General features: G+C 41.8%; 1 protein-coding gene across 1 annotated transcript in view; it reads right to left on the minus strand.

The window, feature by feature from the left end:
• The window catches only part of vtg3 (vitellogenin 3, phosvitinless), a 26,757-nt gene extending 156 nt beyond the window's left edge, over nucleotides 1-26,601 (minus strand). The window contains exons 1-28 of the mRNA XM_063201720.1: nucleotides 26,562-26,601; nucleotides 26,283-26,303; nucleotides 25,388-25,539; nucleotides 21,898-22,149; nucleotides 16,324-16,485; nucleotides 15,371-15,519; nucleotides 14,720-14,870; nucleotides 14,400-14,557; nucleotides 13,379-13,547; nucleotides 12,988-13,113; nucleotides 10,961-11,179; nucleotides 10,181-10,398; nucleotides 9,444-9,541; nucleotides 8,982-9,106; nucleotides 8,778-8,876; nucleotides 8,559-8,678; nucleotides 7,815-8,004; nucleotides 7,373-7,460; nucleotides 6,537-6,722; nucleotides 6,264-6,396; nucleotides 5,752-5,920; nucleotides 5,190-5,290; nucleotides 5,008-5,067; nucleotides 3,511-3,723; nucleotides 2,716-2,861; nucleotides 1,009-1,147; nucleotides 269-366; nucleotides 1-155 (exon numbers count right to left, since the gene is read on the minus strand). The exon at nucleotides 1-155 is cut by the window's left edge and continues 156 nt beyond it. Of these exons, the coding sequence (XP_063057790.1) occupies nucleotides 277-366; nucleotides 1,009-1,147; nucleotides 2,716-2,861; nucleotides 3,511-3,723; nucleotides 5,008-5,067; nucleotides 5,190-5,290; nucleotides 5,752-5,920; nucleotides 6,264-6,396; nucleotides 6,537-6,722; nucleotides 7,373-7,460; nucleotides 7,815-8,004; nucleotides 8,559-8,678; nucleotides 8,778-8,876; nucleotides 8,982-9,106; nucleotides 9,444-9,541; nucleotides 10,181-10,398; nucleotides 10,961-11,179; nucleotides 12,988-13,113; nucleotides 13,379-13,547; nucleotides 14,400-14,557; nucleotides 14,720-14,870; nucleotides 15,371-15,519; nucleotides 16,324-16,485; nucleotides 21,898-22,149; nucleotides 25,388-25,539; nucleotides 26,283-26,303; nucleotides 26,562-26,601 (3,774 nt within the window). The 3' untranslated portion in view covers nucleotides 1-155; nucleotides 269-276. The remainder of the gene's footprint in view (nucleotides 156-268; nucleotides 367-1,008; nucleotides 1,148-2,715; nucleotides 2,862-3,510; nucleotides 3,724-5,007; nucleotides 5,068-5,189; nucleotides 5,291-5,751; nucleotides 5,921-6,263; nucleotides 6,397-6,536; nucleotides 6,723-7,372; nucleotides 7,461-7,814; nucleotides 8,005-8,558; nucleotides 8,679-8,777; nucleotides 8,877-8,981; nucleotides 9,107-9,443; nucleotides 9,542-10,180; nucleotides 10,399-10,960; nucleotides 11,180-12,987; nucleotides 13,114-13,378; nucleotides 13,548-14,399; nucleotides 14,558-14,719; nucleotides 14,871-15,370; nucleotides 15,520-16,323; nucleotides 16,486-21,897; nucleotides 22,150-25,387; nucleotides 25,540-26,282; nucleotides 26,304-26,561) is intronic.
• Between the last annotated feature and the right edge of the window lie 728 nt (nucleotides 26,602-27,329).

The following is a 27,329-nucleotide window of genomic DNA, read 5'->3' on the forward strand; positions in this document are numbered from 1 at the left end:
AATTGAAACACTTGGGTCTATCATATTTTAAATGTCAAATTATACATTTTGGTGCATAATGTAACTGAGCCAATAACATATTTTCCTTGAAGGTATTTTTTTTAAGATGATGTCATCCGAGAACTTGTGTTGGTATCATCTCAGGTTCTCTGCCACTGAAGGGAAACACACATTAGAAACGAGCTCAGAGAATAAAATGAGGAAAGATGTAAGATCCAGCGTCCAATACAGAAAACGAAAATGAAAGCTGGAGTGGCTTTCCACTCACTTGGTGATTTAATTGTGCCGAGTCTCTGTCATGTTCCTGCTGATCTGCATATCCATCATCTCCACTGGGAGAAGGATGGCTTGGCGATAGACTGTCAGCTAGAAGGGAGAAATATGTGTGACCACTTCACTCTCATACCAGTATCTATATACCACATCTCTTTCTAATATTTTTGGGCGTTTAGCCTTTATTAGTTACAGGATTGTGTAAGACTGAGGCAGGAAATAAGATGGAGAGAGAAATGGGCTACACAGTAAAAAAAAAATGCAGTGTTATCCACACTTACAGAGTGTTCTGGGACCAAATATACTCTAGAATAAGTTAAATTGACTCTCAAAGTGTTGATTTTTTTTGTTTACAGTGTAGGATTAGGATGTGACTCTATGGTGATGAATTCGACCCTGGGTTTCAATGGGCAGATGCCTGTGTACTGTAAGGTTCTGGGTGTGCCACAGCACCACATCCTCATCCTCCCCAAGAAAATTTAGCATTTCTTAGATATGATTTCTTGCATTTTAACGTCCCAGGCTGCGCACACAGTTGAGGGTGCCTCTGAACCCTCTGATTGTTTGGAAGCTGCTGTCACTCAAAAGATGCACTCACATGATTGCCTGCTTTGCATGTTTCTTCTCCTCACAGCACAAATGTTTGTAAACCAGAAACCCATGTGTCGTTTCCTGCTGATACCGCATTCTATAGATAACTAGCTAACTGGATAACATGCTAACATCCATGCTTACCTCTGGTGTCTTGACTTCAAGGTCAAGAGAGCCAGGCGATGCCCTTACAACAGAGCCGGAGATCTCGTGGGCAGGGTTGGCCTCACGTCTCACGCCAAAGCCATAGAGGAGGGACAAGCCAGGAAGGTAATCCTCAATGCTGCACACAAATGAACACATGGACAATTATTAGCAAACGGCAGGGTTGGGTAGAAATAAGTAACAACAGAAGCTGTGTCCTTGGCCTTCAAGGGTAACATTTGCTGATTCAATTCCTAACCAATGGTTCATGTCTGACATGGCATTGAATAACACGTCTTACGGTAGGGACACATAGGAGGCAAAGCAAGCGAAGCGAAGAGAGGCGAAATACAACCGTCATCAGGTCGTCGCAGCGAATCAAATGGAATGGAACAGTTAGAGTTGTTGATTTGATTGGGCCGTGGCAGGCGAATTCGCTCCTCATTTGCATAACATTAAACTTTCTTTAATAATTTCGCTCCTGTTCGCTTGCTTCCGCTTACCATCGCTTGCCTTCGCACGTGTATGTGTCCCTACCGTTACTCCCAACTATTCTCTGGGTGTTACAATACAAAAGACGGACAGCTAGCCAGGCCACGCCCTCCTAGGCAGGCCATCTGCAATATACATATCGTTTCTGAGCTCTTGAGAAATCAGGAACTCCACCCACTTTGTCAGGAACCAATCAACTTTGAGCAGCTTCAACGGCCTTGGGTACAGGCGTGTTCAAGGTAGTGGTTGAATTGGTTTAAGCTTTAGCCATTGATTGCATATTAAACTAGTATATTACAGCCTCGACCCGTAGCAAACTAACAGAGGTGGGTCAACCATACCATCTGCAAAATGTTAATCGTTATACAAATGGTCGAAAACCAAGGGAGGCAGGTCAACCATACCACTTGCAAAACGTTAATCGTTACACAAATGGTCTGACCAAGTCTTGAAAAGAGATTTCAAAGTCATTGATAATCAGGCAAACAGACATCCTCCTCAACATTAGTGTGTGAGTAACCATCAAAAGGGTGGGGGAAAGGCTTAGACAAAATTCTCTGAAGAATTAGGACATAAATTAAAAAAGAACAAAACTACTGATTTGCCTTTGATGAGCATCTTTTTCCATTACAGTGATCAGGTTTTTACATAATGTCCTATTAAAACTGTGTGGCAGGCATGCAATTAGAAAAAGCAAGGCCTTTCATTCTCCACCGATGGGACCCCATATCTAGACCAAAGCTTTGGTCAAAAGCAAATGGATTGGACTGAGTTACAGTTTGTACACAGCAAAGGATAGCTCTCCATAGAGCATCTCATTGCTTCTGAGAAACATTTCCTTGGTAAGGTTCCCATTAGTGAAAAGAGGGGGTTTTGATTTATAACTATGTATGTGGCTGCTTATAATAAACTTCATTTTTTACTACCTTGCCACTGGGTCCAGCAATGAACGCCTCTGCTAAAATTCTCTAATTATTACAAATTTGTGTGTGCGTGTGTGCGTGCATGCGTGCGTGTGTATACGAGTCAGTGTCCCTGAATGTGTGAATGTGCTGGTGTGTGTGTGTGTGTGTGTGTGTGTGTGTGTGTGTGTGTGTGTGTGTGTGTGTGTGTGTGTGTGTGTGTGTGTGTGTGTGTGTGTGTGTGTGTGTGTGTGTGTGTGTGTGCTTGTTTATATGCTTGTGGTTGTGTCTTGTGTGGGTGTGTGATGATTACCTTTTACCAATAAGCATCATGGAGGCTGGTAAATTGCCCCATTTTGCCTTAGCTGAAATGGCGGGTTTCGCTCCGGCCTGGGCTGTCTTGGCAGCCAGCACGGCCACGTCGTAAGACTGGCACTCTGCTCCCCATCTTACATGCATCTAGCGAGGCACACAGACAGACAGACAGCGACAGTAAGTGACAGCCCCCAGCCTTACACAGATGGCGCAACATCTGCATAATCACCACTGTGCGTTCCTGCTTCAAAGTCTAATAATGTATCAGGTCATCTATGGAAATGTGCCATCAGTCCCTTACAGAGCACTTCAAAAGTAATAAGGACTGTAAGATTCAAGAAATATGTTAATATACAGTATATTCTGCTTTTCTATTTTAATTCTGAATAATGTGGATTAGAGGACTCTTTTCGAGTCTTAAGTTCACACAAACTGTGCATATTATAAGCAAAGGTACGTATATGAAGTAAAAGTAGACATACGCCTATTCTTACAGTGTATCTACCTAATTAAATCCAGTGGAATAACTGCTGTATAAACTATGTACTACAACGATTACTATGGTTAAAAAAGATGAAGAAGTTATAGTCTGTTGAAAATATTACATTGTCATCGTAAGTCTAAGGTGTGTTAGCCAGCCAAGTTTACATATCACATCACAATATGCATACAGACTACCTAATGTGGTCACTGCCACTATCTAGACACAATCACTGTGGCTACATTAGAATCCCCAACACAACATTGCATCATCCCTATTAAAGTACACGTGGTCTTGGAGTCATTCCCTTACCTTTGCCGTCTCCTCTGCCTTGTTCAGGTGAGCATCTCCACATAGTTTCCAGTTGACCTCCTCGCCCAAGTGGGAGACAATGACCTCCATGTCCTCCCTCAGGGGAGTGGGCATGTAGTAGAGGGCAGCACTGTACCCATCTGCCTTGCCACCGGCGCCCAATGCCAAGGCCTTCAGCAAGGCAACAGGGGTTGGCGCGCCATCTTCAGACTCCTACAGTACACACAGGACTAAACAATTAACCCGTTAACCCCTTAGCGCAGAGCCTATGTTATAACCTTACTGTCACCAAAATTGTAATGTCTATGTCGTAATCTGTTACTTGAGGCTCTCAGTACTGTCATAGCAATGTTGTTATGATGCGGTTGAGTATTTTCTGCAAATATTGAATAGGCCCGTCGGCGACCCCATCTGCAGTAAGAGGCTACAAATTTGCTGTTACCAGAATGGCAATGACCAAGTCGTAGTGCGTTGCTAAAGCCCCCGTTTTATGTCATGATACTGTAGTACTATGGTAATTAACTTTTCAATGACTATTACAGTCTGCAACTGGAAGTACGGCCTGCATTAAGGGGATACAGGTTTAAAAAACTTATCGAAGGTTTTTTTAGGGCTTTTCTTAGGGACCGTCTTTATAAGAGAGATGGTGTCGAGTGGGACAAACAACAGGCGTTAAAAGAGAGATGGGGAAGGACTGGGCCATGGTTTGGCCAGACCTGAACCTGAGTCCCCACAGAGCTTGAAAGTCCTGCCCCTTAGTTCCGCATTTCACGGGACCTAAGCTGACCATCTAACAACATGGTAGCGAGTAAATATCTTCTGATCTCAGAAGTATCAATGTTTTGTTCCCAGGCCGTCTGCATGAAAAATGTGAAGAAACACAGCTTTCTAAAAAGTTTGGGGGTTCGTACAAAAAATATCAGAAACAACATATGTGGAGCTCGTGGCACAATTCGAAGGGGATCGAAATATCATTTTAATACCGCCATTGGATTACATGCTACGATTTTCGGCTAAAAACGCTGTTGAGGTCGCATGAAATCCGTTGAAGTGACATCACTTTCAAGCTCTATTGACATGCAAGGCCATATATGGCCAGGTGCCTTAGTTTGCTGTGCCACAGTATCCCCTGAACGCCTGTGTTAACCCACTAGTAAACTAGTCAAAAATCCGCTAATACCATGTTATTATTGCAATTGTGTGGTAATATCACATAAATAACATGTGAATCTGCATTGTTGCGATGTCGTTGTGGGCGGAGTTTCAGGATGGTGCTGCCCCCTCATGACTCCCACCCTGGGCAATTGCCCGGTTGGTCTGCCCATATGACTGCCCCTGGTCAAAAGTTTTTTGCCATTCATTTATTTTATATTTCATAATTGTCAGTGTATAATACAGTATAATCATGAAATTCAACAAGCATACACAATTGTGCATGTTACATTTCACTTGAATGGGATGGCACACTTCTACAAACCACTTATACATTCCATGTACCTGTGAGTTGGAGAACAGATCAGCTTGTACACCAGATGCTCTTTGTGGTCTGCTTGTGTTCTGTTAACAGACATAGAGGAAAAAAATCACATTACAAGGTTGCTTGCCAGTCCAAATGTTGTTATTTATTTTTATGAGCATTCATTTCATTATGTATTATAGTAGGTGTGTAACTTTGATACCTTGTGAATCATATCCATTATCTGACGAAGATTTGGGATGTTTGCTTTTGGGCTGCCATCAATTTTAATCTGGATGCTCTCAACTGGTTTCTTCGTCTGAGCTGTTCAACATTCAATGCACATTGTTTTTACCAAAATGCAATACAAGAACTGAATGTATTATTATCTCCGCCATGGAGGTTATGTTTTCGGTCGCATTGGTTTGTCTGTCTGTTTGCTTGTTTGTCTGTTTGTCTGTCTGTTTGTCAGCAAGATAACTCAAAAACTTGAGAACAGATTTGGATTAAACTTATTGGAGTTTTTGGAAATAACGACAGGAACAAGTGATTAAGTTTTGGTGGTGATCCTATTCAGGGATAGGGAGACTTTTGATATTCCTGTTTCTAACTCCACAAAACCAAAACAGAAAGACTTGGGGGAAAATTAGGGTGTAACATAGTCCAATGTTCTATCAAACAGCTTCCTTGGCAGAGGTCTGCACTCTCCGAGTGCATTTCTAGTTATTATCATTATTTTAAAAAAATGAGATTCATACCATGGTAAAAACACATCAGCACAGTACCTGGTTCGAGTTGAATGGCAAGATGAGTGTATCCCAAGAAGTAGTAGAGAGGGTACTCCTGAAGATAGTGAGTCCTCTTGGCTGCAGCCTCCACACAGAGAGTAGTGCCGTAGAGACTCGCCTCAAAACAAAACTTTGACTGAGGACTGTACACCTCACCCTCTCCAGTCTGCGGGGAGAAAAGGAGTATGGTAATGTGGTGCAAATTTGTCTGAAACGCATTCTTCAGGCCCTCTTAATGGATACTGAGGGGAAAAAAATAAAAATCAGAATCCTTTGTGTGCTCGTCTTATGAATATGGACGTGCTGAGAGTGGAAAGTCATTTGGAGATAAATTATCATTTGGAGCTTGATTTACATAATAATGTAAGATAAAAAAATATTTATATAGTTTTAGCAGTGTGAGGCTAAGGAGTACTGATAAGTAATTAAAAGGCTGAATAAAGCTTTAATCAGCCACTAATTCATACAGTGCATCAGTCATTGAAGAGAAAGCCTAAACTTAATCCTACCAGCTCGAGTCCATCTTGCGCTGCCTTAGGGAACGGAGGAGGTATGTTATTGACAGCTGAGTTGGCCATCATGGGGGTCATTTTAGCCAAAGTTGGCTCTTCAATGTTCCTGGACACTGCATATACATTGAAGCTGGTGAGATGGGGAGGGGAGGGTGGGGGGGGGGCATGTGAAAACAAAAAACAAATTTGTTAGCTCTAACTTATTCATCCACATCTTTTCTAGATGAATACATACATATATTACGTGATAAATAATGAAGCACAACTTACTTCACGCCAAACAGCTCTGTGACCTTTTTGATGGGAGTCATGTCTATCTCAAACTTCCTCTGCTTCACATTCATTTTCAGGGTGAGTTTCCAGGGTAAGTTAATGGGGGTCTTGCTCTTCAGCTGAGTGCCAGCCTGGAAGAACTCAGTGTTTATGCCATGGAAAACAAAATGGTCCTTCGTCACTCTGCCAAAAGGAAAAAAATAAAAACAACCTCATGGCATTAATTAGGATATGCAAGACATAAAATGACTGGTTAATTGAAATTAACCCATTTTCTGTATATCTGTGTATCAAAATAAGAAATCAACCTTTATTATCTATATTAATTACAGAGTGTACAAATGGTTGTCCTCAGATTAGTGTGCTGATCATTTTCATACTGAGGTTCTGATAAATCAGATGCCCTTTATTTAAAGGCAAATTATTTGGCTTGAATAGAGAGATGGCTCTTTAATAGATCTAGATGGCTAAAGGAAGCATGCTTTGTAATGGAGACTAAAGGGGGCTAAAGACACATTAATGGGCAAGTTTGGAGACACAGTACACAAAAAGAAGAATGTGTTTGGGGCCAAGAGTTTTATTTTCCCTGCTTACTTTCCCTGCTCTCTCTGAGTTACTTGGCTTTGAATGGCAAAGATATGAAGTCCAATCTTGTGATATGAAATCCAATCTTGTGGCCTTTGGGGACAAATGTGCTTTGTACACAACTAATTTAATTTCCAACCCTGCTCCCCCAAAAACACTCCTATGCCCGACAACTTATCTCTTAGGCAAGAGACTTGCAGTCTAAACTGTATTACACAGCTTTCCAACCATATAATTGATGTCTGTACCCAGCAAAGCCGTCGGTTTCGAGAGTGATGTCGGACGACAGCAGCTCTCCAAGATTTTCTTTCGGCGGCGGGGTAATAATGGCCTTGGCTGTAAAACACCACATTAAATCACATTAAAACACTGTGAAAATAGTCACACCCTGCCATTTTGATGAAATAGATCATTATGGTTTTTTTGCGAAACACTAGCTAGGGACTGATAAGACAAATGATGAAGATGTACGGTACTCATAGCTGTAAAGCACCATACCCTTGGCTCTCTGTGACTTCTCTCGTGAATGTACTGTACATACTTTAGAGATGGGATACTATTTATGGTCCACTTATTATTAGCGCTCTACTCTACCAGGCCGTCTACTCAGCTATCTCTGGGTAAAAGCATCCACGACTAGAAACACAACAGCAGATGATTATGCACATCACACCCCATTCCCATTCTCACCATTGGCTGTCAGGGCGGTCACGGTGGGATAGTATTTGCTGATTTCGACTGGGAGTCCAAGGGTTGTAGCCATGATGCGACGAGTTTCGAGCACCAGGAATGGCTTGGTCCAGTGCCATGAAATTCCCCTCTGCAGGTCCTGGATGATTTTCCAAGCCGGGCTGTCCTTCCCTGCAGTGGGACTTAGAGCCTGTGTGAACACAGAGGATGAAACTCACACCTGCTGCTCAGGGCCGCTGACTGCTGTGCCTAGGCCCGGGACAGAGCCATCTCAAAGGCCCCTACGCTCAATACATACGGTACAATATAATGAAGACCCAATACTGGGCCCCCCATATCCCTGGGCCTGGGACAAATGACCCCTTTTCCCCCCACATCCCCCTCGGCTTCCCTGCTACTGCTACATGTAGTCTGCTGTATTGCAGCACATCATGGTTGAAACAAATAACAGTGCAATAGTCCATTGTTTGCCAACCTTTTTTGTCTTGCGTACCCCCTAAGCATCTTAGTTGTGCCATGAGTACCCCTAATTCACATACTGTATCACTTTTTCTGTCCTGATGTGACTGTTCCATACATTTCTTATAATAATAACATTTTTCCAAGTACCCCCTGCAGTGTGCTTGCGTACCCCTAGTGGTACACGTACCCCTGGTTGGGAAACACTGCTATAGTCAGATACTGTAAAGGGGCTTACAGTTACAAAGGAAGGGTACAGTTACCAGAGGAAGAGTTGAGCTTTACCTTGAGGAACCTCTGAATCATGTCTTTGTTCAAATCAGCGAAGAACCATTCTTGACCAAAAGCCCTTGAGTAGGCAGTCAGCAGGGGCTTATCTTTTGGGAGAGCTTTCACATCTGAAAGCTTGAAATGATGGAAATAAGTTTAAAACACAGCTACGAGAAAATAATTGTAATGTCTGCTTCAAAGGCACTGAAAATTGGCGAGAAAGTGGCTACTCACAATTTTCATAATTGCGGCATAATCTGTGACTTCGACATCATCGAGTTGTGGCTTTGCAGCGGAAAATAACTCCTTAAGTCCTTCGGCACGCACACCGAGCTGAGATTTAAAAAAAAGAATGTATAGATGAGTGATGTGACTGTAGTCACGAACATTTCAAATTACAATAATTCTGTCCATAAACATGACTTGTAATGCACGTACCTCTAACAGCTCCAGTATTCTCCCAATGAAGTGGAATTTGCCTTTGATCATGCCGGATATGGGGATGATGTCATTGGGGTTCTTGATCATGTGTCCCACAGTGCTTGTGCCCAGTAATAAGTCATCTAAACATTAGAGAGGATGACACACTGAATGACTGCATACGTTGATCCTTTAGCTATTCCATATAATGTTTTGAAATCAACAGGCCTGCTAGTGTAATATTTAATGGCATGAAAAAAACAATTACCGTCACCGCCTCAGAATGTCATGCAGTACTTTTTTTTAATCAAACCAACATTTTGGCTTACATCTCTACAGGGTTATTTCATGAAGTACTGCATGTAGCTCTGAGTGTGCGATGACAATTGTCTACTGGACCACCGTGCGCACCTCACACGGTGTGCTAAAACTAAAGAAAGACTTTAATAATATTTACTGTAATAGTAATATTTAACATACCACTGAACCAGTCCAGGTGCAAATACCTGCTGCTGTAAAAGCTGAGGCGACCGAGTCTCTGGCCCAGGATTTTAACAGCAATGTTACAAGCTGTTGACCTTAGATAAACACACAGAAACGATGCAGTTTCATAAAAGCATGAACAAAAATATTATTGAAAATTACAGAGTCGATTTAACATCAAGATTGTATTTGGTTTCAGTGTGCTCTCTAAGTGTTGAAATGACACAGATTTTTACTGTGTGGTTATCTTTTTCATTTTAGCACGAACTAAAAAAAATCATTGCTAAAAATGGTATTACACTAAGCAATGAAACAACACAACCAAATGCTGCTCACCAGGGCTGGACTGGGGGAGAAATAGGGCCCTGGCACGTCTGGCTTAAAGGGCCCCCTCATAATTAGCAGCACTGAACTGAATCACCGGTGGGCCCTGTGGGCCCCTATTTTCAGAAATGTTTAAAAAAAGTTTTTTTTTTAAAAACATGTCTGAAAATAGGGGCCCACGAGGGTGCAGGGCCCACCGGGAAATCCCCTGTATGCCAGATGGCCAGTCCAGCCCTGTTGCTCACAACTGCTGGTTTTCTGCTTTTATTGTTAGCACAACCTGAAATTCCATTTTTAAAGAAATGGTGCAAAGGTAAGGTAACATTATTGATACCCAAAGGTAGATGTGTTACAATAATAAGGTAATCAGTTAATAATGAATAATAGGCCTATATCCAACAGGTGCTCACAGTTGCTGGTTTTCTGGGGTGACGGATTTAGACAGGCTCTTGATCAAAGAGAAGGTGAAGCTGACCACTTCCAGATCCTTCTCCTCCAGCAGGAAGGAGGTGAGAGCCATGAGGAGAGCCAGAGGAGGCTTGGTCTCCAAAAGGATGACGGCTGCATGGATGCGGACTTCAGTGGGCAGGGTCTTTGTCACAAAAAGACTCATGGCAATGTCCTGGACCTGGAACACCCCACAAACACTTAATATAAAACTTGAAAATGACAAAAAGTTTAACCTGATGACGTACAGAGACAAAACACGTTGTTCGCTCCGAATAAAACAGCATAAAGACAAACAAGTCGGTGGTAAATGTTTTGTTCGTTTATAGTATTGAATTCTCCTGTGTTTACCAGCACCTAGAAGCTGTGGATGGGTCTTTGAACTTTTGCACTTATATAAAACTAATGAAACAATATGGTTTGGAGTAAGATTATGTAATCAAAAGTCAGCTATTTAGAATTTGTAGTCAGAGTTGCTTAATCTTTTCTCCCAAAGATATGCTTAATTAGTGAACAACAATTCTGTGTTTTCTCAAAATATGATAGCTTGGTGTATACTTGGTGTATACTGCATAAGTGCATGTTCAATAAAAAATGTATAAAGCATTGCTTCAATAATGAGTGAGCTACAGTGATCTATCATACAGTGATAAACCTTTTTTTCAATTATCATACAGTAGTAATCGTGGCCCCTGTGCCATTCTTTGCTTGACCAACAAGGCGAGTGAGTCCACGTGACTTACAGTGTGAGGATCCCTGGTAGCAATGTGGCGCATAGCCTGGACTGCGGAGACCACGACCCTGGTGGGCAGCTCCTGGGCCTTCACGGAGAACCCTGGCAGGAACTTGAGGATGGTTTTAACACTGGCCGGGTGGCCTGCATTTCCAAGGGCCTCCAGGGCACCAACCATATCCTCCTCACTGTTCTTCAGGAGGCCTTCGTTGGCCATGTCCAGCAAGGGCTAATGGAGGGAATGGAAATTAGTAAATCTTTTTGCTTGTTGTGAAGGCTTTGGTCTATTTATTTCATATGTCTTTTTTTGTTGGGTTTCTCCATTGTGAAGCAGCTTGTCTGAGCAGTGATTGAGGATGTTTTTCCTTTCATTTTCCTGATGTGAGAGCAGGCTCTGAATTGTGTTTTAATTTGTAAGAATTTTTTTTAAAAATGGCTTTGTACAAAGCGGATTCCAAAAAAGTTGGGACACTTTGTATTTTGTGAATAAAATCAAAACGCTGGCATTTTCAAAACATTCAATATGTTAACAAGGTAGAACATTATGTACAGACAACAAATCAGTTGTTAAAGTGAAGCAGAATTATTTTTTTGAGGTAATTATGTGATCATTTAAAATATCACCCTTGCAACAAATCCCAAAAAAGTTGGGACAGGGCCAATAAAATGCATTTTATATTAGATAAGACTAAACACAACACAAGGGATGAGACTGAACAGTTAAATACTTTGACTGATGGCATAATTTCATTCAAAAATTTGATATTTTGATGTGCAAGACATGATTTCAGCAGCTCAACTGATAGGTGTGTTCTTCAACTTGTTTACCTTTTTGTTATGCTTAATATGGGCATATCCGGACTGCAAGAAAACAATTTTGTGACCTGTTTACTCTTATGATGGAACCACACTGTTGGAACATAGTAGAGATTTAAATTTGCCACCATTAGGGGACAATACCTAAAGGCGGTGCTCCAAAATATAATGCCTTGGTAGCTATGTTTGCTGTTTAAAGTCTGTATGTAGCAGTCAACAATCATTTTAATGCTCTACAGGAGTAAGAAGACCCTAACCAAGTCACCTCTGCACCCCCTTACCATCGTATATGCTGTCTTTCAGACTGACCACTAAATCAAGCTGAATTATTAATTTTCTATATAACCTGGAGGGTGCATGACTCCATAATTTTCAAAAAGGAATAAATATTTTCCATCCTGTACTCAGAGGACAGTTTCACGTGTCTCCTAGGTCCATAGAATGAGCTTTTCTGCATGCAACACTGTTTAATGTCTGCATCATGTGCATTAATCAAGTGTTGTGTTTACGGTCATTTTTTCGAGAGCTGTCATTGTTGGAGTGTCATAGTTTGCTTATTGACCACAAGTATGTCATGATCTCATAACTCATGGAATGATTACACAGACCTCTATATTACGGAAATAGGCCTTATATGCCTGCAATTTTGATAATTCAATCTTTCTGTGTAATAGATAAGTAATTAGTCCCTCAAAATCTTCGCTGCTGAGTGCCACAGCCTTTCTGTGATGGTATTTTAGTTGTGCATTAATGTTGGCAGTCAATATAGTTCCTTTTAAAATATTCTTCCTTGTGTTATTTTTAGAATTATCCAACTATTACAACATGTTTTGGCCCTGTCCCAACTTTTTTGAGATTTGTTGCATGGGTCAAATTTTAAATGATCACATAATTACCTCAAAACAATAATTCTGCTCAACTTTAACAACTGATATGTTGTCTGTACATAATGCTCTACCATATCAACATATTAGATGTTTTAAAAATGCCAGCATTTTGATTTTATTCACAAAACACAAAGTGTCCCAACTTTTGTGGAATCCGCTTGTATTGTACCAAAAAACTTTTTGGTTTCTTTTTTGAAACATATACAGTACATAGATAACAATATTACTTGTTGCTTAAGTTGACCCGAGCAGTAGTAGAAGTTATTATTCATGTTTTTGAATGGGCACTGCACTTCATGAAATATATACAGACCCAGAAATATAGTTGCCTCACCTGAACTGCTGAGACTGGACAGGGTTGCACATAGGCACACAACTTGTAGACCAGAGAGCCGTATGACAGAACAACTGTGTTCCACAGAATGGGGTGGGACCTGCTGAAAGGAATCTTCAAGAACTCCTAGAGAGAGAGAGAGAGAGAGAGAGAGAGAGAGAGAGAGAGAGAGAGAGAGAGAGAGAGAGAGAGAGAGAGAGAGAGAAAACAGAGGAACAATAGCAGTAATCCCAGAATCAGAGCAGTCTCAGAAATTATGTACAGAGAAGTTCTTAGAAATACTATCACATGAATCATCAAGGACATCACATTGACACCTCCACACACTGTACAGCTGCCGTGACTTTTTTCTCACAAAAAAATGACAAAATCAATGTTGCTTTTTTCTCACCTTTGACATCTCTACTACTTCTACTTCAGTGACAGTTAAGTGGTTCATTGCCACCAGCAGAGTCTGCCCAGCTTCGTTTGCAGACACATCTGCAGCCTTGAATCGGTTGAGCATGAACTGGACCACCCTCTCGTCTGTGACTTCAATGATCAGGTCCAGGAACCATCTCCTGCAAGTGCACAGGAAATCTGCCATTCTGTCAGAGGCACAGATAAATGTATTGCGTGGATCTTACTATTGTATATAGTTTTCCAGCAGTGATCTGCGGCCCACTTGCTGGTACGTATTGCGGGTGGTCTGTGACTTGGTATCTTGCAGTTGAACAACTACTTACATACTACATTTTATGACATAAGATCTAACTTTATCCTTGCTGCACCGATGTGTTAAATGTTTTTTGTACTTGGTTTGTGTTACATCTGTCTATACCAGTTTTTGTGTAGAAGCTTTCATTAAGGTGATATGTTCCGTGATATTAGAAGTAACTAACTTGTCTGTATTCAATTTATTTTATTACCTCCGCCAAGGATCACGATCCAGATGCAGGATTTTTTTGTAAAGATTCTTCACCATTAGGGATAGGGAGAATTTTGACATTCCAGTTTCTAACTCCACAAAAACAAGGCAGAAAGACTTGAAAAAGGGGGAAAATTATGGTGTAACATAATCAAATGTTCTATCAAACGGCTTCCTTGGCGGAGGTCTGCACTCATGCATTTGAAGAGTTTCGTTGCAAAAGGTTGTATCCACCATTTTTGACTTTTGCATTTTGTTATTGGAAATGACTGTTCAGAAGTCCTATTACCTCTGTGTGAATTCTTGCCATTCAAATATTTTAAGAACACTCTTAAACCAGTATAAAATGCATTTGGCAATGCAATGCAATGGAATGCTCAATACAAAACCGTCAATTCCCCAAAATGTTCCAAAACGGATATACACCATTTTGCAATGAAGCTCTTTATTTCTAGTTATTATTGATTATATAGTGAGATCTGCAGTTGGTATCACAATATTTTACCTGTGCTCGTCATTCACTGCAAACTGCTTCCACAGAGTCTCCAGGTCCTGCAGAGTAACGGTCCTCAGGAGCTGAATGACCTCCATAATGCTCTCACTGGTGGTGCTGTCCACCTGGTACATGTTGGCTGCCGCCAGCTTCTTGATCATCTCTGCAATCTATCAGGGAGCAGTAAAAAAGGAAACACAAGTACATCATATATCACATTAATAACAGAACGGAAATTCCCTAACTGCTGCTGCCCCCTGCTTTTTCATGGGGCTCATGGTAATAGAGGGGCTCCTCTGAACAGAGCCATACCGCCAAATGTTCAGGCTTACCCTGGGGACTGGGTTATCCAGGTTCATCATGAGGATGGGGATCTGCTTGAGCTCGGCTCCGAACTTGTAGGCCACATTGCCTCTGCTCTGTGCTGTGGGCATGGCTGGCTTCTCAGTAGTGTCACTCACTTTCAGAAGCTCAATGGACTTCCTAGAGGACACACAGAAGTCCAAGCAAATAGTACAGTATTCACAGACGGATTTCTATTGTAGACAAATACAGTATTTACAAATACAGTTATGATTCCAACATAATGAATATACAGAAGGTTTCCGAAGCGGATGATTCTGATCGATGATTAGCTTAAACCATTTTAGATTGGTGGAATGATTTCAGATTATACACTAATATCTCAATCAGTCTTTGACCTCTGACTGAGAGCATCATTATTGCCTAGTATCGTTCCTGCGCCTACACAATAGTGACTACATAAACTGCTACAGAAATGCAGTTCTCTCTCTTCCTCGTGCGATATACATGAATCAACAATGTTCTACTTTTTCCTGAAGTTTTTATACAGCGTGATGATAACCATTGTCTATGTCATATCTTTCTCAGGAGAGATTGTGGTTGGCCAATCATACACAATTGGGCCATTTTGGCTCTGGCATGAATATTGAGCGAGAACAGAATGAGGACAGATGTCATACGTTGCGAGCACTTTGGAGTTGCCTCCCTTGATGGAAAACGGGGAGAAGTGCTGGTACTCCTGAGCACGGGCTTTGGTGATCAGTCCGCCATCTGGAGTCGCTTTGACGGTGTAGATGTATTCCACGCTGGCCACGATCCTTGGACCCCTCTGAAGTGAGTTTCAAACAGCGTAATCAGCACAGTCAGAGCGATTGGGAACCATGGGTTAGTCCTACTGCATCCAACATTCACCTGGTTGCTTGGGCATGTAACTAAGTAAGTAGTACGACACATGCGTATGTACACTACGTATATAGGTCAAATCACATGCTTGTGTTAACAAAATACAATACACTATATGCAATACAAATGCGCTTTGATACAGCAAATTACTTGAGTCAACACAACTGTACAGTTTTAATGTGTTGGACTATTGTGCTACACATTGTACCAAAATTGCAATTTAGTACTTTTGGGGTATTTTTCCATTCTTCTATCAATGTATGTCTTGCTATGTATCACATTGTCATTACCTCGATCCTACAGTAGAGGTTGTTAAAAGGTCTACTATTCATAATAGATGGAAGCCTGGTCTATAGAATGGCAGTAATGTACATGTAGGCTACATCATCTCTCACCAGGGACGTGAAAGTAGGGGAGTCACCAGGGCCCAACATATCCGGGGGCCCCACAGGGATTTGTTTTTTTAACATAGTAGCCCCATAATGCACATCGTACCACCAGTGGCACACTGTAATAGTCATTGGAAGGTTAATTACCGTAGGATTACTCTACTATGACATAACAGAGGGCCTTTAGTAATGCACTATGACTCGGCCATTGCCATTCTGGTAACAGCAGATTTATAGCGATGTGTTTCAATGGCTTAATGTCATGTAAACGGAGGAGGGTTTAAAGCGGTGGGGGGGGGGATGTAAGACCCAGAATTAGGTCCTATGCCCCTGTCTCTCACCTGCATGCTGAGCTCATTCTCGACCATTCCGGCCATTCCAGTGAGGATCTCTGCCTTCTGCCGACAGCTACTGACATCCACCAGCTGGGTCACTGTGAGCGCAGAGGCATGGTCATCCTCCTCCAGGACATAGCTGCTCTTACATAGGCCATGGAGACCTAACTGACCAGAGACAACAACAGACGATCACTACTCTTCTTAATATTCAAAAAAGGATAAGAAACAGACATATACTCAACAGCTTGTGTCTTTAAACACTACTGGTGCTTACAGTCGGTCCCCCTACAATGCACACCCTTTACCGAGGTAATGCCACGTCATCCACCTCGGTACGTACCGGGCCTAGCTGCAGTGTACCCAAACAACCGCCGGGTGGCACTTGGGAGCGCTCGCTATACGCTTTACCACGTTGTAGCGCATGTTCAGGTCTCTCTCTCTCTCTCTCTCTCTCTCTCTCTCTCTCTCTCTCTCTCTCTCTCTCTCTCACACACACACACACTTTCTCTTGCATACACACAATACACATTCAAGCGCAAATGGGTAGGCAACATTTATTACATGGAATATTTTAGACGATGTTGACGGCATATTAATATACCGTAAAGTTCCATATAATAGCCGAGTTCCAATTAGCGGCCGGGTTCCTTTTAAGGGCCGGGTGCACGAGGATATTTGACAGATAATGGCCGGTTCCAAATAAAAGCCCTGTCTAAATAATCATTAAATGAACCAAGGAAGAAGGCTTGACCAACGGCGCTGCATGTTTCCCCCCTTATATTGTTTTGTTTAGTTTTTAGGATGCGCCGCGTCTTTGGCCATCAACCGCTGCGTCAGTGAAGGAAATGTCGGAAATTTTGCAATGTAAAACTCGGGGAAGCAGCGGTGTTTCAGGGTAGCATGTGGTTTAACGCTGTAATACGGGTTAATGTGGGTAAAATCCACATTTAAAACGAGTAGCCAAGGCATGTGATGAGAGAAAATGACATTTGAGACAAGCATCCAACGAAATGAAATGTAATGTCAACATGCAGCCTCTCTGCACTCGGATTCTCCTCCCTTCGCACTAAACTGGCAAACATGTTCTCTCACAATGTTTTTAATGTTTTGTGCACTACATATGGACACATGGGACATTGTTGACATGTTGAAGTTAACTTTCTTCAATGTGCATGGCGGAGCACGCACTCGCACACACCCTGCACGCACTGCACTGATCAACACACTTTAATCAGTCAATCTGCGAGGCGGAAGCGCACACCGTTTCATCTTTGACTTTGGGGAAGAGATTGTTTAGTGGGATGTTAATTTAAATGCTTTTCATTTTCATTTGCTAGCTTTACATTTTTGTGTATGGTAGCCAATTAATATGTGGCATCTGTGTGCCGTTTTGTGTTAGGCTGTAGCCTACCTTAATTCGGCCGAGGCTACTTTTAGTTAAACGCAGCGTAAATGTCTTTGCATGGACAAATGAATTGAATAATAGCTGACCAGTATTGCAGGGAGTATTAAACCCAGTGTACGTTGGGGTTTGGGAGAGCAAGGAAGAGGGCGGCATCTGTGATTAACCACTTCGACATGTGTGCGTAAAACCTGCTGTTAACCAATGTTGCCGCATTTAAAAAAGCTTTGTTTGATTTCGTGTTTGTATTTTACTTGGATGTTGCCTAGTCCTCAGTTTATGGTTATTTTCTGTTGACCTCCTACACATTTTCTTTCTGTCATGTGGGGTATTGTAAATAAATCGACCGTATTTTGATCATTTTGATTTCGGACTTAATTTACCCCTTCAATCACCCCTCTCCAATTGCAAACTTTACCCTGGTAGAAGGATCATTCGCTAGCCTGCACGTACTCGTTAAGGACTTATTGTCTGACTGATTTTGGCTGCTGGGAATAAGGTATATTTTGATATATATAAAAAGGGCCTATCACCGTTTTGGCTGAATGCTGACACCACGGACCATGATGACCATTGCAGTCTTGCCGCGGGTCTTGAACAGTGCGCACTCTTTCCGATTAAGATTGCTTCTTCTGAGAAGGCAACTGGCTACCGCAGGAGAGGGGAAAGGTGGCAATATTATCCTCAAGCGTGTTAGATAAATCGTGTTTAGCCTATCGCAGATGAGGTTTTTGAATATTTTGTAATGCATGGGACATTGACAAGGAAAGGTAGCTATGATATCCTCGTGAATAACTTAAGTCTTCGACTTTTCAAAATGCCTCCTCTCAACATTCAAGATATAAATTGGTTATTCTGGTTAGTCCAACGCTATCATGGCAGGAGAATCATTCGTAGGCACTACTCAGCAATTTTGTCTGTTGGTTTTTGTCTGCTACAAAGTAGGATAGATCAGACCTCCAGGTCTTCATAAAAACCATCTACCACCGCTGTGATAATTTGACTACGGACACCGCTGAACATTGAACAGTTGTTTAGACTACAGTAGGTCTGTTGACGATTGCAGTCATGCCAGTTGCCTTGAACTGCGCGCTCTCCTCCAGTTGATGCGTGACAGCCAGATGAGAAGCGCAAAGGTGGGGGCTATCCGCGGTCGCGGAGGACAGGTGTCAATATCACACACACACACACACACACACACACACACACACACACACACACACACACACACACACACACACACACACACACACACACCACTTGACATTCATCCAACCACATTTAGCTGCTCTGTTTGGAGAGGACGCATTTAAACTGTTACAGTTTAGGCAGTAGGCCACCCATCCCCCCGGACCCACGAAACCCACTGAAGATCCAAGCAATTGTAGTCTGTCAGTATTTTAGTGTGTGCCCAGGTAGTTGAATTCCTGGCATGGCCTGGTTATCTCAATCGTGCCGATGTTTGCCCTCAGGCTAGTGTGTTCATAAAGCGCACGTTCGATTTGCTGTAATAGGCTACGATCAGTAAGCCTCAACTTGTCTGTCGTTTCTTTTCCTTCTTTCGATATTTTGTAAAATAGGCCCACGTTAAAGCCTAAATACGATAATAGGCCTAAATAAGGCTAATAAAGTAAGCTAAATAAGTCAGGCCTAAATAAAGATGTTTTAGCCTATGAACTCAGGCAATACAGAAATTTGCGGAGGGATTTTGGATAGCCTATAGGCTACCGATGGCTTTATGAACTTCATGACTGGGCTACAAGATAGTCGGGTAAACAAGGATTTACTTGTAGACCACCAACATCTGATGCTGAAGTGGGGGAGGGTTGTTTTTTTTCACTTCAAATGTTCCCCAGACACACACACACACAGACACTACACACACACACACACACACACACACACACACACACACACACACACACACACACACACAGATACGCGCTAATCGCTCTCTCTCTCTCCGCCCCTCTCTTTCTCATTGTTGCTATACGTGCATCTGGATAGGCCTAGGCAGTGTGGTCACCCAGCACATTTTCATACAAATGCTGTGTTTTTTTAATGAAATCTTTATTCAGTTATTTGTGAACAGTCTCTGCTTTTCTCTTTCGATGTTGCGTCACCGTGGACAAGTGTCTGCTCGAAAACTTAATGCAAAGCGGCTAAAATTTTCAGAAGGTGTTGAACTTTTTGTCTGTGGGGGAGGGGGTGGGTTACAGCAGTGCATCGAGTGCACGGGACTGCACAGCCTTTTGTGACATGTCGTGGCGCGACAGGTTATCCAGCCTCCAAAGGAGTCATAGTTCCCCAGTCATATTTTTGGTTCGCATCTCCACCGAAGCAACTGAATTTGCAGTCCTAATCACATATGATTAGCCACACCTGGTGTAACAGATGTCTTGTCACGTGTGCAGTCAATCACATCCCCAGTTAACCGGAATCCCGTCGATCGCGCACAACAGTGCATTGAAAGGATGAAATGTTCACAAGCACCAATACAAAAAAAAACGTCTTCAACCTATTAGTCCGTAGGCTATCCTGAGGATATCCGTTCCTGACTTGAATAGGCTAGTGCAGAAATAATTAACAGTCATCACTTATAAGTTAGGAGCGGAATTGAGACGGTGAATGCAGGACAGAATAATAAAAACAAAACACCGTCGACTGGCGGTCTTGTTTAGGGATCACGCTTGTGTTATTATCAAATGCCCAATGTTACGTGCAACGCGCAATTGGCTGACTCTTTCCACTTGTAGCCTAAAACTGAGGGAGGGATCAACGTACAATGAGCTACACTGAAGCAGATTACTCTGCGTCGCAAAAAAACAGTGCACCAATAGGCCTAATACCCCCGTTTTCAACCTACTATTTACCAGATATATAGACTAGTAGGCCTAATAGTATTAGGTTGTGATACCTTGTTTTTTGTGGTAACGACAGTGTAGATCATAATAGCCTGCAATAGGGGAAGCGGCATGCGCCAGTTTTAAAGACAGAATGTCGTCGCCAAATGTAAAATCACCTCTCTCATGCTGACATGACGGGGCACTACTTCATTAGGCTACAATGTTGTTCATGTCTGTTTGACTCACACTATACGAGTGGTTCAATTTGTGTTTTTGTGCTCATCGCACAAATGAGACAGACAGGCTTGCTTGATAGGGCTACACAAAGCAAGCGACATCGGTCCACTCAAAATGGTCCGAACTCCGCCGCTTGATTTCATGTCTCCTCAGTCTCTCCATAACGGTTTATTAGCCTACTCTGTTTGGCTATTTTCGTTATTCTTAGCCCTGGCATTAGAGATGAAGCAACTGTGATCAGTGAGGTTGTGGAAACGGTTGAATAGGCCTATGGTCCCAGTTTTGAAGACAGAATGTCGCCGCCAAATTTAAAATTCGATCTCTCTCATGCTGGCGTTACGGGGCACACTTAATTACATTGGTGTTCCTGTCTGATTGACTCGGTTTTAATTGTCTTTACCGGTTCAAATTGTAGTAGGTATGCAAACTCTGTATCCTGAGGATACCCGTTCCTGGCTTGAATAGTGCCGAAATAAGTTAGGGACGGATTGGGAGACGGTGAATGCAAGACAGAAAAAAGTCGAGTTTAAATTCACATGGTGGTCTTGTTTAGGGCCCACACTTGTGTTATTATCAAATGCCCTATCAAATGCCCAATGCTAAATAAAACATGCAATTTGCTGACTGTATTTCTACTACTACTAAAACTGGGGGACGGACAAGCACGGAAGCACAGGCAGACGCTGCTCTATATACGGCTCTGGCAAAAGCGGTGCTATACTGCCCCCCGCATTCCGAATGGCCACAGGGTGTAATGATCACGGTACGCTGCCACGGCACGGCACGGTAATGAGCAGATTGAAGTTACACCATCTGTTAGGTGGTAATAATAAATTAAATACCTATAGAACTAAAGCTGGAGTATCAACAGCTTGTGGCTTTGCCCACTGCTGGTGCTTACATGTGGTAAGAATAAATTAAATACTTATAGAACTAAACCTGGAGATCAAGACTAAAAGACATGATCAAAATATCTGCTGCATCAAAACTTCAATATCACATTTTGATTCATAACCATTGGCACTATTACTAAGACAGAAGGCTACATGTGCTAAAACAGCATTACCATAAAATGTAGGCTAAGTACAATACCTCTTCAAGCTCATAGACTTTTTGTGTGGTCTTGACGGTCACTTGAAGAAAACCTAGAATTCCTCTCACAATGTTGACAATGGTTTCAGAAACTCCAGCAGGGGCCTGGATGTCCACCACTCGCCCTCTAACATACTCGAACATCAGAGGCTTGTTGAGCTGTGCCGCAAGTCTCTGGCTGAGTTTTGGGGAAGCCGCATAATTGCTCTTCCCAGGGATGCCATTGAGCTCCTCAAAGGCGAGATTGGACACCTTGTAACAAGGGGAGGGGAAGATTTATCAGGTCTGGTAATATGGAACTGGAACTCTGTACGTAATTTGGAACTGGAATAAACCAAACCATTTGCAATGATTTGTTGAAGTAACCTATACTTGCCGGAAGAATTATGGGAAAGGATGCAGAATCCATTAGTTATGCAAAACAATGCAATAAGAATCTTCAGACAATGTTGTGATATTTTCACCAACAGTGTACTGTCCATGAAAATAATATCTTTATATATCATCTTATCATTATCATTATCATTATCTGCACATGTATATATCTTTATGTATATCAATTAATAATATAACTCAATCCCATTTCAGTGTTGAGAAGATCACTGGTAAGAGGGATATGAATGTGATTTCTAACAGTGATGTAATAATTTCAAACATGTAAAGGTGATCAGGACGTAGATCTGCAGATGTAGTGTTGAATGCACACATGTAGATGCACAAATGTAGATGTCTTAGTTGAAGGACAAGGTAGCAGGGCCGTAACTAGACATTTTCAAATACTAAGATCAAATACTGTATGCTGTATGCATACTGTACCTTTAGAATGCTTCAAACACTTCAGTCAAACTCTTAGACCTCTCTTCTCTTTTTGAAGTCAGGGGCCCAGTCCTTTTTGAGGATTATATTTTTGTTTTGAAGAACATCATTTTTGTTCTTCCACCTTTTCGAAGATGACAATTTTTGAGTTTTTTGCCTTTCTAAGAAGACTTTTTGAAGACATATATCCTTTTGATAATTGAGGAATAACTTTTTGATTTTTCCGCAGATATGGACTATGATGTATGCATATATACTTAATGGACTCTAAACACTTAAGATCCTGAATTAATTGATGGCTCCATGCGTATTTCTGTAATTGTCAGATAGTGTAGACAATTAGGGGCCGGGATGTTGGAGCCATTTTGCTGTTTTTTCTATATTTTCTATTTTCCTCACTTTATGGTGATATTTTAGTTATCTAGATTTATGTCTGCATAATGATAATTACTAATTTTGCAATATTGAGTAAATTTACTATGAATTTGGGAGCGTCACTGGTGCTTGGGCTATTGGGCTCTGATTGGTTGTTCCTCCCTACTCTCGCCTATCTAACCGGAGCACAGGTGGCTCAGTAATGAATTGGATTTCTGATGGCGGGTGTAGGAAGGGAAACAGTTTTTTGACCGTGTCATTTCGACTTATTTACTTAGTGTCATTTAGTTAGTTTGAGAAGAAACTTGAAAACCTGTAACGTAAAGAGACCTGAAAGAAAATAAATTCGAGCACTGAAAAATAAGAACGCGCGTCTGAACTTAACTGGACCTCTCCCGTCAAAGCGACTCCAGCTGAGGCAGCCAGGAGGCCGCTACAAGCTTGTTTTCATTAATCACCGCCTTGAGGATAAATGGGAGTGGCGTATACAGACTGAATTTATCATTGTTGATCATATATCGATTTTCATCATAGATAAATTTTACATTTCAGAAAAAAATATAGAGGATATGACCTCTGTGTCCTCAATGGTAGTGAAGGCCATGCAAGATAAGGATGGACTATTGCAATAGAAGTCACAGTGCATGTTTGCACACCAGGAAGACCTATGAATAGTGACTTCTCCGTCCTTGTGCTGCAACCTACAACACACATTCTTGACACGCATACAGGGAGGAACTATTATCTGTTCTATTTCAAATTGGTTATACCTGAGGCCATCCTGATTTATAGTATTTTTGAGCCTAACCAAGATTAATGGTAATGTATTTCAGTAGCCTCGAGACACAAACATTTGAATAATGTAATGCTCTAATTGTTTTAATTTAATGTAATTTGTTCTCTAGGTCAAATGGGCAAAGAACTTTTTGAATTAACATTTGGCAAGGGGATGTGCAGTTTATACACGGAATCTCTATAAAAGCTAGTTTTAAAAAATGTGTCGTTCACATATTGATGAGCAGACCCACAAGAGCACACAGGACAGCATGGGAATTACCAGGACATAGAAGCACACTCATATTGCAATGTAGCTTAAAAACACGGTGGTGTGTCTGGGTTTAGGGGTGTTTGTTTCATGGTAAATGGGACATGATGGTCGGTGTAAAGTTGCAAAATCAATTCCAGGTCCTTGTGTCCTGAACAATGTCACACAACTAGTAACTTGACAGATGCAGTGATTCCCATGTATTACTTGACAGACTTTTTGGTAACACTTTACTTAACGTGTTACTGCATAACACATTCATAACAGCTGTTATAACGTCTACACGAAGCATTCAGGATTGTTTCATAACACATTCATACCAAACCTTTCATGAACGTACCGTACAGAATGGCAGCAACTTGTCAAAATAAAAGTCAACAACCTCAAACGACGGCCATACCCCTTTGGATCCACCACGCCTTTCTGCATTGCATCTGGGTCAATGATTTCGACAGCGTCAAGGTGTAGAAGACCCATATTTGATTTATAATGTAAGATTTGCATACCGGTAGGCTGGTTTTGTGATATTTTGCTAATTAGCATGTTATATACCGGTTCCAGGCAGGGTAGCCAACTATGGCTCTTGCTAGCTACCCGTTCGTTGCAAATAGCACTAGTCAAGAACTAGTGTTCTATTCGCAGTTCACCATTTACCTCGTCCTCTGCCAGTGTACCTGTCTGCCTGCGATGTGCACACGTGTTCCCCTGACCTACGGTTCTCCAGCTGCTGCACGTCCTGCGGCTGTTGACTTTTATTTTGACAAGTTGCTGCCATTCTGTACGGTACGTTCATGAAAGGTTTGGTATGAATGTGTTATGAAACAACCATGAATGCTTCGTGTAGACGTTATAACAGCTGTTATGAATGTGTTATGCAGTAACACGTCAAGTAAAGTGTGTTACCGACTTTTTTTCTTCAAGAAACAGCCACTGGGTTTGTTAAAATTGACACCCACCTATAGATTGACACCTGTGTTGATCTAGGGATACAGTATGTCTTTTACCCAGGACACAGCCTCACCCTTTTTTGGCATACTAGACCAGCCTCTCACACAGCCCCCTTGCTTTTCTACAATATTACTATGAGCTCTGTCCTGTTTATAGGCTATTGAAGACAGACAAATAGGCCACCCCATCTAAATTGAGGGAACAAACAGACATTCCAACTTCAACAACAGCATTGGCCCCTGAGAACTGTTCGCCTGCCAGAAAAATGCTCTGTATGTCAGATGACCAGTCCAGGTCTACTTTTACCTGCAGCATGAACATCTGTGCGGATATCCCCACTATTTTGGCATTGCACGTCAGTCTCACGCCAGATTCTGCCAGGTCTGGCATGCCACGGCCGATATTAATGGCTCCCTCATAGCGAAACTCGTAGGTCTTCTTAGGATTCAGCGTGGGTTCTGAATTACAAACACAGAGATTTCATCACTGTTCTGCAGCTTGCCAGTGGGCATTATTTTCAATTACGGTAGGCTATTATATGTGTGTTCCCCAGTTCTTATGTTACTTTTTTTCGACTACTATCACTACTCCCTTTACCACTACAAACTTCTGCATCAGTCTTTAAAAACAAAACTATTACCAACAACTGCATATGACACACCATACACTACCAGCCTGATCTCTCAGAATTCCTTGGAATGGTGGACACGGATCTTTGGGACATGAAATCTGTGACAGTTTCAAGGATTTTGCCATAAGTCACGTTAGTGTTCTCCGTGATGGACTGACACAGATTTTGTGTCCCGATTAAGGTCCTTGTCCATTCCGCAGAATTCTGAGAGATCATGTTGACACTACATAGCAGCATTTTAGGTCTTGATATACTGTACTTTAGGCTACCTCCATAACTCCTATAGCTATGTTGTGTAAATTACATGTGCTTCTGTAGATGATTCACAGTCTAATGCCTTACATTTTATTTTTGTGTGTAATATAAATTGGCAGGGAGTAAGAGTAAAAGTGAAATGGTGTGCATGTATGTACCAATTTACACTTGAACACATTTCATTGTATATCACCATCAAAATATAACATCTACAATATACATTACGACTATTGATTTATCATACTAAGGACAGTGTGGTGAGAAAATTGGTGAATTGGTCATCTGGAATGATTGACATCTATAGTGTTTACTCACCATAGTTCAAAGCCTGGCATGCTACATGGAAAAACAACAGATACGTACTCATGTTAGTTGCATCAGATGATCTGTGGTTTATGTATATATTACATACAGTAATAGAAAAGCTTCACTTTGATCAAATATTTATCATTCTGTTTCTCTCTCATTGTGTGTGTGTGTGTGTGTGTGTGTGTGTGTGTGTGTGTGTGCGTGTGTGCGTGCGTGTGTGTGTGTGTGTGCGTGCGTGCGTGTGCACTCACGCGCATGTCTATCTGTGTCAGATGGCAGACTTACCTGCCAGGCTTATGAGGACACAGAGGACAAAGCCCTGCATGGTGGACTCCAGCAGAATGGCTGGGCCACACACCCTTTCCTTTTATATGGCCTCATACATCAGAGGCATTGTCACCCAGTGGCCTGTCATTTCTTTTTTTATGTCAAAGTGCCCACAGTTACAGACAGGGACGAGGTGACCCTCTCCTCTCGGCTCAAAATCACACGATACAGTGTTCTATTGGCTGTCATTTCATTTTCTCAGGAATAGCTGTTTGCTCAAACAAACAAACAAACAAAAAAGATGAAATGAAACTGTGGAAAATGTGCAAGCGTCCCCCCCCCCCCCCACCACCACCAATACATATTGATATGTTTACAGAAGAGCTTATGTGATTTATATGTGGCTGGCTACGCAGATATACAGCAAAAAAGCAAATAGAGACGAAGAGAGCACAAACACAAGGACAAAGTGTAAGCCAGGTTTAAAGTGACCTGCGGAAATGTCACAGGGACCTGTCAGGTGCAGATTATTCTAGAAAAAAGTACACACTTCATAGAATAAACAGACTGACAGATGACCTTTACTCGGCAGAAAAATATTTATTTAATTATTACACATAAGAGAAGAGTTTATCAGCTGGTGGTGTAAAAAAAACTTTTCCGTGATACGTCTGCTGCTTATACTGTATGAATGCATTAAAACTAGTATGGTGTACTGTGATTGATAGCCCGCCTAACTACTACTTAACAGATTATTTAAACAGGTCAATACTGATGTGAACTATG

This window comes from Engraulis encrasicolus, chromosome 6, assembly GCF_034702125.1.
Source record: "Engraulis encrasicolus isolate BLACKSEA-1 chromosome 6, IST_EnEncr_1.0, whole genome shotgun sequence".
Classification (NCBI taxonomy): domain Eukaryota; kingdom Metazoa; phylum Chordata; class Actinopteri; order Clupeiformes; family Engraulidae; genus Engraulis; species Engraulis encrasicolus.